Source organism: Dermacentor albipictus, chromosome 7 (genome assembly GCF_038994185.2).
Source record: "Dermacentor albipictus isolate Rhodes 1998 colony chromosome 7, USDA_Dalb.pri_finalv2, whole genome shotgun sequence".
Taxonomy (NCBI): domain Eukaryota; kingdom Metazoa; phylum Arthropoda; class Arachnida; order Ixodida; family Ixodidae; genus Dermacentor; species Dermacentor albipictus.
In genome coordinates this window covers 91,434,280-91,451,577 of record NC_091827.1, presented here as the reverse complement: position 1 = coordinate 91,451,577, position 17,298 = coordinate 91,434,280, and the positions used below count along the sequence as shown (strand labels likewise).

Below are 17,298 nucleotides of genomic sequence, written 5' to 3'. Positions count from 1 at the left end.
GGGATAGGAGCCACGACGAGGTTCGACACGATATCCTACCGGTTGGCAAGCGTGATATCCGCACCAGCGAAAAGAGGAAAGGGCGGTGATATGATTGAAATTAGAACGTGAAGCAGCTCTAAATAGTTGTCAACCCCCTCAAAAATGCGAAGCAAGATATAGTGCAAACAGAGGCATGCGCAAAGCAGGGGCAGTTATAAGCGAGCTAATGGGAGACTATGTGGGACACTTTCTTACCGCCTATTGAGGTTCAGTAGTTTTTCTTTATATAATGATAAAAAGTAATCCTTATAATTTACTGCGATAGGAACGATACAGACACTGTATTCGCAGTTATCGGTGTCAACGTGGCTGTGAGGTTCCGTATACGGTCCAAGGGCGCTATGACCCCGGCCACGCGCCTTGGGTGGGGAGGAGGGCGGCGCCAGGAGGAGGCTGCAGGTTAGCGGGCGACTGAGCTCGACAGCGCGCGTCCTATCTTGGAGGTAATCTGCGAAAGTTGGCGAGCTGGAGATGGCCGAGGTGGCTGATGGCTTCGTGTGCGCTACGCTTTCGCGCGCCTAGTGCGCGTTGAACAGAGAGGCAGCGCGAATTCACTCGCCACGGCCACCGCTACCCATAACGCCAGCGTTGGGCCAGCGAGCGTCTGCGGTCATCAAGTTAGATAACGCTTGTTAGCGGGTGACGCCATGCTTGTTATAATACTTATAAAGGTAAGCTTTCTGCATCTTAAATGGCCGGTTATACTGCGAACCTCGCTTCATGTAGTCTAATAATTTGCTATCGCTATCAAAACATGTCCTTCCGGGAGAAACTACAGCTCTTTGTAGTTTTTACACATAGTGACTACTGTGTGTGTTACTGATGTTAGCAGTGAATGAATTAAGTGAATTTGTGTCTGCATACTCCCTGTATTCTTAGGTTATATTTAGGTCCCTGCAGAGTAGACGCTTCGGTTTGCGTAGTTTCTTTATGTATATAAGTTGATAGTTTCACTAGGAAAAGACGAGAACAGTGCTTTAACAACAAAAATCGGAGAACTGTTACGGCGCTAGCCGCATAAATGTATGTACTGCTTCTCACCGAGCATTATTAAAGTTTCATCGCAGGTGTTTTATTTCTGAAAGCATATCCACTTATCACGGCATGCTTCTCGACATATCAAGTGAGAAACCAGATCACTGCACCAATACATAATATCGCATTTCGGAGTAGTGTTTGATGTCCCACAGGGTCAGTGATTTCTGAGCAAAAGGCGATATAGCAGTATCGCGCGAACAATGCATTATAAGTATGCACCCTCCGAAGAGCCCTTGCATAATATATTGCACATTACTGTCAAGCCTACACAAAAGTGATTCGGAAGCAATTAGGTGAGATATTCCCACTGTACCTGTTACATGCGTGAAGAAAAATTCTTTAATCATTTTCGTGCTACTAGCTTTCGGGTGAATTGATCTATACTCGCGGACAACCTTCTGTTGCTGTGCAAGGAAAAGCTACGGGGGCGGAGCTTTTGCACATGTGTTACCGCGCCAAGTAGTCCGCCCGTGTTTGGCAGTGTTTTTGGTTGCCCTGAACAGGCGGTGAATCGATGCCGCTTTCACGGTCGACGGTTTCGCGTTCGCGTACACGCGGAAGAGAAAAGCCGCAAAATGAGTAAACTTTTAGATTAGGTGGTGTGTTTTGTCTTACTTCATTGTAGCTAATAAGTCTTGTATGCTTACTCTTCCGCAGCTTTAGGTAACGTGAATGAAAACGTGGGACTCTTTTCAGTAGCGCTCTCCATTGTGTGCGCTTTGCTTTCGTAGCTTTCGCTTCATAACCACAAAAAGTGGTCCGCTAGTATAGACCGCCCTAATCTGATATAAGTCGTCAAACGTTGATGAGCACCTATGTTCTATTATGTTTTTTTTTTGCTACTGAGAGTTCACATAAGTATCTACAACGAGGTGTCCACATGGTAGCCCACCCGGCAAGATTTCACGTTTGTTTTCGTTTTGATGCAATGAAAGCAGTTTTCACGATATATGGAACATGAGGAGAGAGTTACTTTGTCCATGAGCATACAGATAATTGCTCATGCGTTTACTGGGGATATATAAACGAGCGTTTTTTCGCATATGTAACGCACAATTCTGTAATAGAACTAACTTAGAAAGCTTAGAAAGCAATTATTGTCCACAGCTTTATTGACGTCACCAGGATTTAAATAATACTTCTTTGCTGATGCCAGTTCCGTCAATGTGTACTTATTCGTCCACCTTTATTTGCCTCATGGCCTTCTTCCAAAATGTGGTTTCTGGTTTCCTTTCGCCTCTTGCTATATATGGCCGTGTTAGCAATAAACGTGCAAGATTGTTGGTAGCGCTCGGTCCTGTCGCCTTCTTTCTTTCCGTATGATTTGTGCGCCAAGGCTTTTCCTCGACGAAAGAATGTTCCATTAATCAGTCCAAGCCGCTACTCTGTTATGTTTTCTGTTTTGGCTGCCGACAACAAGTCGCTTATTCAATTCCCGTTCATGAGGGTAGCATCGCTATCGTGGTTTCGTGCTAAACCGTGGGAGGTAGTGAGAGTGCGCCCGTTTAAGACCCCTTTGTCGCCAACATTACCCCTTAACTCCTCCTGTACGTCCTCCTTTCATAGCTTTCTCTGCGTACCTGTAATATAAATCGCCGCCAATTGTATTACAGCGTGTGTGTGTGCTGTAATGATTCTCTATACCTACAGCTGCAATTGGTAGGTTAAATGCTGCGTTGAACACAATTCCATATCCCCATCGCAGGTGTACCGCAAGAAATTTGCGGTGGATCACCTTAACATGCGGCTTTACTACGGCCAGATCTTTGTCCTGCTGGGTCACAATGGCGCCGGCAAAACAACCATCTGCAGCATGCTCTCCGGTGAGCTTTCTCTTTGTTTGTTTATGTGCGTGCTTTGGCATTGCCACAGCACTGAATCCCTGTGGCTCTCGCCTGAAGGGTGGAGATGCTCTCTCTTAAACCAATTATTGTATATCTTCGGTGACACATAAAAGTGCGACTGACCTTTTCTCAAAACGAAGCACTGTCTTTGAACGCCAACCTACAGCCCTCTCTTAAAAACTTTGATGAAGTTACCATCAGCTGCATTGCTTAATAAAGCGAATCTTTTGATGCGGTCGTTTTCGGAATATCGTAATTTTAAATACAGCTCCTTTCAGCATAAAAGCAGCCTGTCTCGGAACCTTAGTTAAAACAGAAATAACCTCAAGCATCAAATGCTGAGAGTGCTTAAATAATGATATTTAAAACAATTATTACAGACATAGTTTAGAAAGACCTTTATCGCATCTTCATGCAGGTTAACGCAAGTTCCTACATCACAATTGTTGTGCTCTATATTTAAAACATTTGTTTAGATTTCTAGTTTCTACTCACTTAATTTTTTAGGAACCGTAACTGCAGTACAGCCGGGCACGATAGTTTGCGTGATGCTTGTTCTGCGAGAACTGAGCTCCTGTTAAGGCATGGTGATTCTTATTTAATGCAACACTGGCTAAATAGCATAGAATACGGTAGTTATTCAAACCAAATTTGAAATTGTGTGCCCAGACCTCACGGAGGATCCAGCCTTTGCGGAAATCCCGTTTCTAGTGCGCTTTTGTCGCCGACTCTTGTACACTTTTACATATCTTTCTATATGCAGATATGAATAATCCGCATATTGCATCGTTAATGAGACAGTAAAGCGTCGAAGCACGTGCACTATTCATCGACACAACCTACATATTTAAATGCATCTGTACATACTTCGCAGGGTTTTTGCGACCGACGTACGGCACTGCCATCATCGAAGGATTCGACCTGATCAAGAACCATGATGACTCTCTGGAGTACGTCCGCGTTTGTCCTCAGAAGGATATGCTGTACGAAGACCTGACCGTCTACGAGCACCTTTACTTTTTCGCACTCGTGAGTGCTTCAACTATATCCGGTTCGCGATGGAGTATAGCAACGCTGATACGTACTACTGCCTCCCGGTTTTGCCTTTGTTGCGCCATGGTCGTGCTCCAGTTAGTACAATTTCGATACAACCGGTCGTGTTGATCGTTTTTAAGATCAAACAGTAAGTTTAGAAGACGACATCGCTTCTAGAAATATAGTGCCAACAAACAATGCATCTCTATGACGTATATGGAAAGATCGCTTTTATCTGATGCTACTAGTTAACCGATAAGAACAGCCTTATCAGTTTAAATTTTTATTTTGGTCGGGCATGTTTTGGCGCCAGAATACCTCACTGCATTATGAGGCAGCTGTGCATACCCGCGGCGTAAACTGAGCGGAATTCCAGTGAACGCTTTGGGGTCTTTCCTTCCTTTTAGAGAAAGCCCTACCATGCGTGTACCAATATATTGTGCAGAAGAAACAAGTTTGTCGCTTTATTCTAGCTCCAGAAAAGGCAACGCAAAAGCTGTTCAAGTTTTGTCCGGTTACAGACGCTCGCAACGAAAGGCATCAGTCTACGAAACCTAGGAGCTTGAAATGGACAGTTGTACAAGGTCGCCAGCGTAGCCAAAAACACTGCGAATTAATCCATGTGCATATGCAACTGGTCATGACACCTAGGTGACGCAAATTTCGCCAGTATAGACAAAGCGAGAATGACAGTCTCCCTCCTTAATGGAAGGACCACTTATCAGCTAATCGCTCCGTCAGTCTCAGACTTGCGAAGGATACCTATGGTTCTTCTGGTAATGTTCCAGAATTTCAAACACATAACTTGCGTCTTGACATATTGATATTGGCACGTGTACTTAACTTTATCGGGCGACCGCGTTTCTCCGCCTAACAAATGTTATCGCACAGCGCAGGACGCGCCTGCATGTATCGGAAGTTTCTGGAATGTTATCGATGCTCTATCCGCTGTCTTTGTCCGAACCTTGAGTAATCTGATCGCATGTGCCCGCGACGCGAATAATGTAGAACTTTGTGGAAGGCACGCGGGTCCCAGCGACTACTCTGGAACATTCGACGACTGATGTATAAAAGCCGACGCGCTTGACCAGCTGGTCAGATTTTCGACGATTACCGACCGTGTTCGCCGGTGTCGTTGTGCTATAAGTGCAGCCTGTTTCTGAGGGCACAGGTTCACCCAATAAAAGTTAGTTTTGTCTTTCACAGTATTTGCTAATGTGTTCTTGAACGTCACCACCACGTGACAATATCATACACGACATGATAAACGCACTGATTGAGCAGCTGACGGCAAAGTTAAGCGCACATCCTGGGTTAAAATGGGCTCAGTACACCTTCACCAACATGAATATGCGGAGCCGTCAGTTAGCACACATGCGTGATTTACGCATGTAACATGTGTCATTTGTCATGAGCAATTTACGGATTAACCTACAAGACAACGCTGAAACCCCTTAATAGCACAGAACAAAGCACTATGTGCTCTTCCTTTTATACAAGCAACGGACTTAGTTTCACATCTCTCTGGATTACGGAACACACTACTCATAAGATTTTGTATCAATTATCGTGTTTTACGACTTGCTTCCAAACGTTTACATTACGCTGTGCTATCCCCTTAATAATAGTAACATGTCTAAAGCCTACATATTCACTACGTCCTACCTCAACTGTACGATTATGTATACCCGACATAAGGACTAACTATGAATTATATTCATTTTCTTTTAATGCCGCGAAAATGTGGAACCCTTTACCGTACAGCATCACATCATTCACATCGCTTTCTTTACATAGTAACTTGTTCGCATTCATCTACTTAACTTAAATAGCAGCCATATTAACAGAACAAGAAAACATTTTGCACACATTTGTAACAAAGATTGTGTAATATTTGTATTTTTTTCTTCTAATTCACTTGTGATCACCTATGTTCAAAAACAGACCCCACTCTGAAACCTTGAAAGGGTTCAGGGGTTCTGCCTGTGCTAAAATAACATGTGATATGTATAGAAACCATAAAAACTTGATGGATTGATTATTTTGATTCATTTACTAACGAAGAAGTATGTGCTCGGCAGCTGTGGGCTGAATTTTATGTTTTCCATTACCAAAGTGGAAAGAAAGTGAAGAGTGAGGACTACCAATGCACTTATGAAACTCTCCGAATAGTGACCCTTCATTCACTCAAGCTGTATACGGAATAGTTAGTGCCCTTTCGCCATTGCGCAGGTTCAACGTGCCGCCCGCGATACCTTCGCAGAGCAGGTGGAGCTCTTAGTGAAGTCGCTCCACCTCGGGTCGCATCTTCATAGTTTCCCGAGAACACTCCCTGCAGGATACAAGAGGAAGCTGTGCATAGGCATTTCAGTCATCGCCGATCCAAAGGTGACACTCACAATGGCATACTGAGCTGCATGTAAACGACTTAGGTAGTGCTTGGACATGGTTCACCACTCCACGGTATTTCATGCCATCACTCGCAACTAACTTTATTCGGAAAAGGCAGGTACATTCCTCAGAAAATTCCGTGCCCTTCCACTCTGCGATGACGCATGGCCAGCGAAGTTGTGAATATGGGCACCTTAATGGCGAACTGAACCTCCACCGCGAGTCGACCCGGTATTGCAGTACTACGGGATCGGCCCACTTACAGGGAGTGCCTAATACCTGCTTCAACACCGCCGCAGGTTGGCCCGGCATTGTACTTTCTTCGGGATCAACCTACGTATGAAAAAAATATGCGTGGCTCTGCTATCGCAAACACCAGAGACCGGCGGAGCTGAGGGAAGTTAAGGCTTGAGAAAAATCCATGCCGTCTTCCTCTATGGGGGTTCGGTTGGGACGGCGCGCCATTTGAGGCGCCCGCCGCAACAGAAGCGATTTGTTGAGACGCCATATGCGTCGGTGTCATGTGCCAGACGCTGCACCAACGCGACGCAGCGGCAACCGCCGCACCTTAGCTCTGATGCATGCCAGCTCCGACGCCGTGCACCTGGTAGCTTCTTGAAATCCGCCAATGCGAGCGTGCGGGTTTTAATCGGAGAGCAATGACGTCTCGCCACCTGCGCCCCCACCGCGGCGTTCCTTCTCTCGCTAGGCTCTACCCGCACTCGCCGCGTCGCTAATACGCTGAGTCATGCTCCCTGAAGTACTGCAGAAAATAGCGCCCCTTCCTCTCTCGCTCTCTCTCTCTCTCTGTCAGAAGCAATTTTTATACATTATTTCACTCTCTCTCAGCTCTGCGCCACCCATTTCGGCGAAGCTGCAAACGTGAAGAGAAACCCAGCGAGGTTCTAGCCACTCCACAGTTAAATAGTTGGTGTAAGTCCGCGCAGACTTGATCCTCCAGAACCTAGCCATAAGCAGCTTCGCTGTAAAAATGTGGCGGTGTGGGGAAGCAGATTTGCGCACCGTAGGTAGACCAGATGGCAATAGGGAGGGAATAGCCATAATGCATGCTCATCTAACGCGTATCGGTGCTATCAAACCCCATGGTTATTGACTGGAAGAACGTTAGGTAGCACTTAAGATAATTTAGTCAGCGCACGTTATCCTGGTTATATTCTTTGCAACATGGCAAGTATTGAAATGATCACCAGTGTCGATGATTTAGAAACTGCAAATATTTCAGCCGGACCAGTACTCACACGAAATACCAAAAACCCGAGGGGCCGTTGTTGGACCCCACAGCTGGCACGTTATATTTAAAGCGAATACTCCCTTGCCTCTGCTTTCGACTATTGCGTCACTGATACTGTTTTCCGGCACGCCGTGTTTAAGCGGGAGAGGTGAGGGGAGGGGTTCGGAGTGGGTATGCGCATGGAAGGAGCATGGCAGACAGGATAGGCGACGTGAGAAACTCGTTTGGCCCGTACCGCGTCTAATGTGCATAATGCCCTCTGGAGCTCATTGGGCGTCGTCACAATCGCCTTGACGGCTGTAATTGGCCGTGGCCTTGCGCGAAAAAATGGCATAAACTGCACCGCTTACCTTTCTACTAGCGTGAAAGTGTCCAGAGGGGAGGTATATTGACCCTTTCCGCGGCTATGCCTTGTGCTCTGCCATATTTAATCTCGTGGTGACGCGTCCATTGCTTACCTCAACTGCCTCTGTTGCCTGCGTGTTTATAATGTATGCGTATGACGGCGGTACGGCTTAGCAAACCTGTTTTGGGAGACGTCGTAGTGACGACGTCTCCCAAAACGTGAGACGTCGTTTTATAGATGACGTCTGCAAAACGTCATCTGCAAGAGTGATCTGCAAGAGTGATCTGCAGATGATTTAACGTCATCTGCAAGAGTGAATGGGTGAACGACAGGAAGCTTTGGCCACAGCTTCAGAGAACGTGCAAAAGAGCTTTCGCAGCTGATGAAGCTGTCGAAGCGGCGCGAGCAGCGTACATTGTGCTTGCTCTAAAAGTGCGGCTAAATATGTATTCCAAGCTATTCGAACTTTCCGCTCATAAATTGAATCAGGATTAGTGTGTTTTGCTCATCATACTTGGAAAATAGTTTGAAGCAGCAGCTAGTAACGTTTCTGAATAAATAATTTCTCTCTGTGCAGTTTATATCTGGTTATTTTCTACCTAATTGCTCCCAGGTGCGCTCAATTCCAATATATTTGTTATTGATGCGCACAAGGTTCGAAACGTAGCCACATTGTACATTGTAAAACCTTGTAGGAAAATGGCTTATCACTGGTAACTCTTATACTCTTGCGGACCGTGACGCTTCAGCTTCGATCTTTCGCGTGCTATTGGTGTAGTCATTCATTTATTGTGTGGATATAGAGTGCATATATTGAAGTGTGCGCCCATTTCCTTATTCTTGGCTCAATGGCGATAGAGCGGGCGCAAGCTTCCGGGCCAGTCGGGGTAGATGTGTGTTGATACTGTACGCGAAACGTACTATGACCGGGAGCGGCACTACTCGCTTTTTTTATTCTTGAATGAGCGGTACGCACTTTTGCTTACTTCTCGGAGCTAAAGCGCTTTCTTTGAAGGTTAGAGATGCAGCGCTAAAGGATGAGTAAATTTCGATACCCTCGAGAAAAGCCGTACATTTCAAAGTGCTGGTAACACGCGCGGACAGTTACAGCAACAGTCCGCGAACTTGGCCCACAGATTCATTCCATTTCTGTATGTGCCCGTCACTATTTTTGCAGCCAACTACTGCACACGTTTTTCATCCCCCTGATTCAATCCAACATGATTGGAGCACAGTGCTTTAGCGAAAACTCACCTGCATTTCCGACAGCTGGCCGCACAGAAGCAAGCTAACAGCGGTAGTGGTTTCGTATTCGTGCGCTCTCGCTGAGGCCACGCGCGGCGCACCGCCGAAAGCGCCATCTCGTTTCTCTAGAACGAACTGCTGCGCAAAAAGGGTCAATAGAATGGTAGAGAGGAGGGGTGAGAGAAGGCATAGAATGGATGAACCAGCGTAGCCACGAAGCTCTTGGCATCCTTCGCTCGCAACTCGCGTGCATGAGGAGGGAGGGAGAGGGTGCGAAAAGGAGACGTGAGAATGCGAGGAAACGCTACTACTTGGGTGCCTCGGGGCGCTGACAAACCCGACGGAGCATACTCCTCAGTGGCAGTAATTGGTCGGGTGTAGGCGTTATTGTGTTATCTCGTGAGTGGCGTCGTGTAAGGATTAACGATGGAGGAGCGCTCTTGATCAATTTTTTTTTCTTCCAGTTTACCGATCTAGTTTGTGCACTGCACGTTGCTCGTCGTCCAGGTGCTCATTCTGGACGAGCCGACGGCTGGCCTGGACCCCCAGAGCCGCCACGAGGTGTGGGACCTGCTGCAGAAGTTGCGCCGCTCGTGCACCATTCTCCTGACAACGCACGACATGGAAGAAGCGGACGTCGTTGGAGACCGAATCGCCATCCTCTCCGAGGGGACCATACGCTGCTGCGGATCGTCTCAGTTTCTCAAAAATCGATTTGGTACGCTGACAAAAAGAAAGGTCCACAAAACGCATCCCACGATGATTGTCGACGTAAATAGGTATAGCATTGAAGCGTGCAGCGACATGACACATTGTTGAACATAGCTTTATTTACAATGCGTAGTGGGAGAAGTATAGGCTGATAATGCTAATCGTATCAATATATACACGTATGCGCCACAGCGCCACCACAGACTGCAGCGTTTTACACCTTCGGTTGCCACAAAGAAAGCTCACCAAACGAGGCTCTCCAACCGCATCGTTTTCTTTAGCTGGCCCCCAAAGACCACAGCGTTTGTACCTTAGAACATTACAAGTCCCTCTCTCCCAGCGGGAATTCGTCGCGCGCTGCCCTAATTCGTCGGGTTGCTGTTCTTGAGGAGCTCGCGTCAAGTTGACTCGATTACGCTCGGGACCAAATATAAATAATTGTTTAAATTTATTGTAAAGCGAAACAGTGAGAAATGGAGACGCCAACCGAAACGTGGCCTTGATTATCGCTAACTAGCCATTTGCCAATTTGATCTCGATAATAAGTTTCGTATATAGTTTCATATATAGAGCCTCTGTCACTATACCCTATTCAGCTTTCCTGAACAACATCATTTACGCGAGCGCCACAACTTGTCGTGTTAACCTTAAGCTTTTCAAAATTCCCGCGATGAAGTAGTGAAGGCATCAACGAAAAAACAAGCTATAAAAATATATCCCTGCATGATGAACTTCAGTAAAATCTTGTTCCACCGACTTTGCCACTGTTCTAAATAAGAGTAGCCGCCCATCGACTAGAAGTTACTTATCATCCTCAGAGCGCTTCTTCGCGATACGGTATAAACACAGCAATGATTGATTCTGGGCTTTCTAGAGGCTTCCCACGGGGTTGCCACAGTTCCTTCTTTTCCTTTTTTTTCTAAACGCTAAGAAATCAGCCTCAAGGATGATTGCCGGCAGCGCTGCGTGGTAGCTTTTGTTCAATCCAATACAGAACACGGCATGTATTGTGTGCTTGTTGATAAGATTCAACTTGTCACCGTCCCATAGTGGCGATGAGATATTCCTTCGTGTACTGCTCTGAATCTTCATCCATAGGTTTCTTTAAAGTGCCCCCGATGCTAAATTTCCTAGCAATCTCCCTGTACACTATTGTGGGCTACCGCAGCAGGTGCAAATCGAGCGAACACGTGTCAAGGTATTACGACGGGCAATTGAATGAGTTCGTTTTTCGCTTCGAGTTCTAAGGTACGACACAAGAAATAATGCAAACTGTCGCTGTGTCGTCGTCCGTTACCGCGCTATGGCAGAAAATGCTCAATGGTACGGCATTTTTACCGGCTACGGGGCTGGTACATTTTCGCGTAGGGTACATCCATTACTTTCGCCTAGTTGTGAAAATATTCTCACGCGACTGTTATTTCTGTGCGTGAAGCAAGATCGCTATTTAATGTGATTGCGGAGCATTGCATGGGGATTTGTGTGTTCTCCCTATGGTTCACTACGCTGCCGCTCCGATTCTACATGAAAGCCGGAATGCAGACTACCAGATGCCTAAAGCCAACAAGACTGCCGACGTACTCAAACTACTCGCGCAAAACTCCATCATTATCATCACCTTCTTCAGCATATTTTCATGTGCACTACAGGATGAACGCCTCTCCCAGCGCTCTCAATTTACCCCGGTCTTGTGCTAGCTGATTCCCACTTGCACCTGGGATTGTCCTAATTAGAGCACCCTACCTAAATTTCTGCCATCCTCGGTTACGTTTCCGCACCCATTCTGCAAGTCCAATGAGCCACTTGGTATCCGTCTTACGCAATAAAGGGCCTTCCCGACCCCCGTTCTTTTTCTAGTCATTTTAACTAGAATATCTGCTATCCACGCTTGTTTTCTGATCCGCACCGATCTCTTTCTGTTTGTAAACGTTAGGTCTAACATTTTTCATTCCGTCGATTTTTGCGCACTCCTTGACTTAATTACTATCGAACTTCTTTGTCAACCTTGAGCTTTTGTCCCATATGTCAGTGCCGGTAGTATTGAATGACTGTACACTTTTCTTTTTCAACGACAGTGTTAAGCACCCTAGTAAGGATTTGGTAGTGCCTGCCGTGTGCAATCAAATCAATTTTTATTCTTCCGTAAATTAACTTTACACTTACTTGAATTCAAAAACTATGCGATTGTCAAAGACATCCTTAGAACATTTTCGCAGTATGAGGAACGTGAAAGTCGGCACATGACATAATTCGTACGCATCTTCATCGCGCGAAGATTGGTGTTCTCAACTGTGCCGTCGAAGACCTGCCACATGAAGTGCATTGTCTCTCACGTGATAGAGTCCGCATCCTAAACTTCAACCCCGACTCACCCTGTTACGGCAGACGGCCAGGCATCTGGCTTATATCTGCGGGAGCCCAACAGTTTAGGGGTTCCGGCTTCGGCCACAGGACTGACCGGGCCTCTGTTCAACACGTGCTTACATTCACACTTTATTTTTCGACGCCAGATTTCAGCTGGACTTCTTCTTGAGCCAATTTGTTTGTCGCGATATTCGGCCACCCTGTCAACGTTGTGGGTTTTTATCTTTAATCCGACAAAGTTATTTTTGTCCTGTAATGCCCAGCGCTTGCACCTTTGTCATGCCATGGTGTGCCCATTTTGTCGACCTCTGCCAATATTTTGGCGGGAGTTATTAAAGACGTCGTAACCATAGCATGCCCCCCTGTCCATACTGTTCAAAATGTCATGTGTTTTTTTGCGGCCTTGTGCAAGCTTGTGACTTCTTGATATTTATCAGCTTCCTGAATGCATTATTGATTCTGGCCCGTTTAGACGAGTTGGGTCGCACGGAAGTCCAAAATATTACAACGGCCATGGAATTGAAGTCGCTTACCGTAAACTTTACCGTGGAAGCGACAGCCGCTTTTTCTACTCCGAATGAAACTATTTCATTACTGAGTGAGATTAACTGCACAAATTTTAGGAGCCACAAAAATATTTTTTTTTTGCCGAACACTACTGTGTCGTCATGCATCATCGCGTCCTTTGCGAGGTTTCCTCAGTGAGAGACTCGACCGGCCGGCTGGACTGCTTGGCTCCGTGCCTTGAGGGGCAACCTTACCCCTTTCCTAAGGCGCCACGTTCATATCTTCACTTATACTGCAGACCTACATTAGTATTTCAGAGCGCAGCTCGTAAGCGTCCGTAATTGCGGAAAGCATCGGCGTCACTTGTCACCGAGCGAACGAGAACAGCGAAAGATGAGTGCGAACGCGGCGCGTAGCGGGGGATAAAAACTTTCTAATGCGAAATTTGAGCGCACGTCTTCAGCTATTTCGGCTTTTCGATATATTGAAGAAAAGAATTCGAGCAAGACAGGTGTGTACAGTTACAGACCTTTTATTCGTCACAGATACTCCTTCTTCAAGAAACACTCCACTCCCAGTTCTTGATTGCTATGCTTTGTATTCGGAAAAATAGACGGATATGTGCTCGACTTGCTGCCCCAAAGCCTGGTTCGGCGTAGCGCATCTCTGGATTCTGGCGGCGACGGCGCGGGGCCTCTGCTCGGGCAACTTGTTTAGCAGCAGAGGCAGACGAAGGACTTCCACCCGGTCGCCCCACTCTTGGCCCAGAAAGAACTGGCTGAGAATAAACTATTTATACAGGCATACGGATTATAATATAAACCGCCTGCGATACTCGGACAATCCCTCTCGTGCGGGAGATTTCGGATCAGCCGCCACAAACGGAGCGTAGCTTGGCGCAACTGCCTCGCTTATCGGTAGGTCGCGGGAGGCAACGCGTAGGCGCATAGGAACGTTGCGCGGCGAAGAGATTGCAGGGACTAACTGACGCGGCTTACGCTGTTAGCGAGTCAACTGAATGTGGCTCTGCGGCACTAGCTGATAAGTGTCCAAAAGAGCTAGATAAGTGTACCGTTACCGTTACCAATATGCGAATCGTCTCTTACATATATCGACTGCTGACCAGTTAATATTTCCGTCTTTGAATCATATTGCTTCTATAGAATGTGGACACTCCCTACAGGTCTCGCTGGGCCAAGATCTTTGTATTCCATTGCTATGCGCCGAGTTGTTGCCGTGTTTTTATTGAAGCATGCACATGCCTCATCCTGTGGACCATATTTGCTCCGGTATGTATTTGTTCTCTGGCAGCCACCTCAAACGTCAAAAAGCAATCAGGCACTGCGCTTTGCGTTATCACACATATTTTCCCTCGCAATTTCTTTCTGGCCATTTTGCTAAATTTCAATGCTCTTTTTTTTTGTTTCCATCCTTTGGATCCAATTAACCGTGTCTGTTTCTTTCCCTTTCCGTTTTATGACTGCTTGTTTTGTCTTTACATTACCAATGGTTCTCAACTTGGTTGGCAGCTATGTTGATCTTTTTCTTCATTGTGTGTCCACACTATCGGGGCAGATATGTTCGTGCGCTATAAATGGCCATTTCTTTTAATCCATGTTCATCGCTTGCTCGGCGGTTTTCTGACATCAATCATTTTGCGTTCTACTGCGCAGACCACTCGTTCAAGAAAATATTATTCGGCATACGTTCGTGTGTTGGCTGGTCGCCAGTATTAACGTTTTCTGTGCGTGTAGTTAGATTTGACCGAGCATTTTCACTATTTTGGTATTAACGCTACCCGGGGTTAAGCAGTCACGAATATCAGTTTCGTACTGTCGATTCAAAGGATCAATGCTAATCGCATTAACGTTGACAGCCATTGTAGGATGAAAGGCTGTTGGCGTGCTCGATAAAAAACACCAAGTTGCAGAAATAGATGCTAAGCCTACCGAAAGCGTTTTTTATAACCAGAGTTTGCTTATTTGAATATATCGTCCATAATTTAACTGGGCTGGTCGGTACCATTTGCGTGCTTTAGGGAAGCATATGATGGACGATGCAAGCATTCCATTGAAGGCGTCGTCTATTTAGGTACGAAACGTTTCTGTCATGGCTGCTGCGTGCGCAGGTACGGGCTACCATCTGTTGATCAGCAAGCGGGTGCGACAGTGCGACGTACAGGGCATCGTGTTGGTGGTGAAAGCGTATGTGCCCAATGTCCAGCTGGTGTCCGAAAGCGCCGACACGCTGCACCTGTCCCTTGGGGTGACCTCGTCCGAGGGACTGGAGGGCATGTTCAAGGTGCTCGAACGCTTTCGTTTCAAGCTCGGCATAGTGAAGATGAGCGTCTCCGTCACAACCATGGAAGACGTGTACCTCAGGTGTGTGTTTTTAGCAAATAAGAAAAGAATGGATTGCTGCGGTACATTCAGTAAATTTAAACGACAGCTACAGCGAACGCAAATTCTCGAAGCAGCCTGCGTGAAGGCCGAGACAAGGTCGTTGTTTATCGTTACGTTAGCGGAGACAGTGTTAAGGTATGGGTATTTTTTTTTCATACAAATTACGCGCGCTTCTAACGCCTAGTTTATACGTGGTGTCCCAGCTAACGCTAATCAAGCCGTTCAAAGAACTCGCAAAATGTACGGTTATGGGACCAACTGTGTGCATTCGTGGGTTCTCTTCCGCAACCCTTTCGAGGCGCCCGTATGAGTTTCCTTTGCAGCACTTAGCTACGTTTGGGTGGATGTCTCATTTTCCCTTTATTAATAAGCTTACTTATGCGTGCGACTTCCCATGGGAAAGTTAACGTATCTGAAAGCATCTTATCTAGTTCTTTTCCTCACAACATATACTACGTAAATAATTTTGCTCTTAGCACGCGAAACATGAGAGTGCCTGACCACACACCGCGTAACAAGCGGTCCTGAAATTTCTTTGAGATGACTAACTCCACTCATTTCCGGAATCGAAAACCACGTGGAAGTGGCAAGATCTCTGTGTTGGCTGTGTATTCCACTTATAGCAAGCTGCCCACCTAATGATTGGATGAGCTTGAAGTTCATGTATTTTGTTTCCGGTATAAATTGAAATGAAATTAATTGAATCTTTATTATCGTGTGTTGTACATGAAGGGGGGATAGCGGGGGCAAAGGCTTCACAAAAGCAGCTTGACTAGCTCCCACTACCTAAAAAGCGCCACACGACAGTGACATCTTATAGTGATCATAAGATGTCAAGCATGAAATAGGATAATTATTACAACGACAATCATTCAGAATTATTGCAGAACATAAAGGTTAACAGGATACAATATTTATGGCTCAAGAAAAACTACATAGAATGTAAAATGTACATGCATATTGACAAGACAGAATTGGATTACTGCTATACAAATGCATAAATCACACTTATGTGAATGGCTGTTATAAAGTAGCACTAAGATTACAAAGAGAATGCTATAACATATCTTGAAGTCATATTTTTAATGTTCATATCAATGCCAATAAGATAATAACATCTCTGGAATTACATTGTATAGCATCAGGTCATCGTACTTAGTGCGTGATGGAGGCATTAACCAGCGATTATGCTGGCATGTATCATATTTATTTCCAGTGGGCTTTAGGTTGGCGAGTTGGGAAATAATTGTTCATTGTTTAAGTTCATTTTTTATTGCCTTACAAATGTTGTAACTGTAAAGATTCGGCACACCTGTTGACTTATCATTTTCTTGTAATATAGCTAACAGAATGATTACACTCTTTCTTAGCAACAATCTTAAGAAATATAGTTTCAAGTCTTGTAAGGTGATCAATGTTTGTTTGCGTTGTGTCACCCCATACCAGAAAACAGTAGTGAGTATAGGATAGAAACAATGAATGGTAGATCAGCATTTTTTTCAATGGAAGTACATAATGGTGGCGAAAAATGATACCCAACTATACGTGATGTTTTTGTTACCAACTGCTCTATTTGTGTGTGCCATAGCGTTATTTGAATATATGACACCTAAAGTTTTAACATATTCGACAATTTGTATAATGTTATTATTCAGATAGAGAGAATTTACATGCACCAGTTTGGATTTTGCTGAAAAAATAACCGCCTTGGTATTTTTCTGTAATAATTACTAGCCTATTGGAGAAAGCCCACTCGTGTACTTTGTGTAATATATGATTTCCTCTTTGAATTACCTGGTGAATGTCTATCTGTGCAAAAAATACATTCGTATCATCAGCATAAATGATAAATTTTGCTGAACAAGCGATGTTTCCTATATGATTTATGTATAGAAAAGGTCAAGTATGTATGTTAGTATGTATGTGTATGTAGAGGTTATGAATAAAAAAGTAAAAACACCAAGAGAGTTTGATTTAATCGTCGAAGCAAAATCATTTATATATACATAATGTTTATTTTCGCTTAGATATAAGCTAAAAATATCTAAGGCGACGCCGCGTACCCCGTAAAAATCTAGCTTTTGTAAAAGGAAATTTCTATTCAGAAAATCGAGAGCCTTG

At 45.2% G+C, this 17,298-nt stretch overlaps 1 protein-coding gene across 1 annotated transcript in view; it reads left to right on the top strand.

Annotated features, from left to right (window-relative positions):
- Positions 1-17,298, top strand: part of LOC139048065 (phospholipid-transporting ATPase ABCA3-like) — a 134,194-nt gene that overhangs the window by 42,000 nt on the left and 74,896 nt on the right. Inside the window, exons 10-14 of the mRNA XM_070522459.1 lie at positions 2,786-2,903; positions 3,799-3,953; positions 6,192-6,347; positions 9,701-9,911; positions 14,904-15,156. Coding sequence (XP_070378560.1) covers positions 2,786-2,903; positions 3,799-3,953; positions 6,192-6,347; positions 9,701-9,911; positions 14,904-15,156 — 893 coding nt within the window. The remainder of the gene's footprint in view (positions 1-2,785; positions 2,904-3,798; positions 3,954-6,191; positions 6,348-9,700; positions 9,912-14,903; positions 15,157-17,298) is intronic.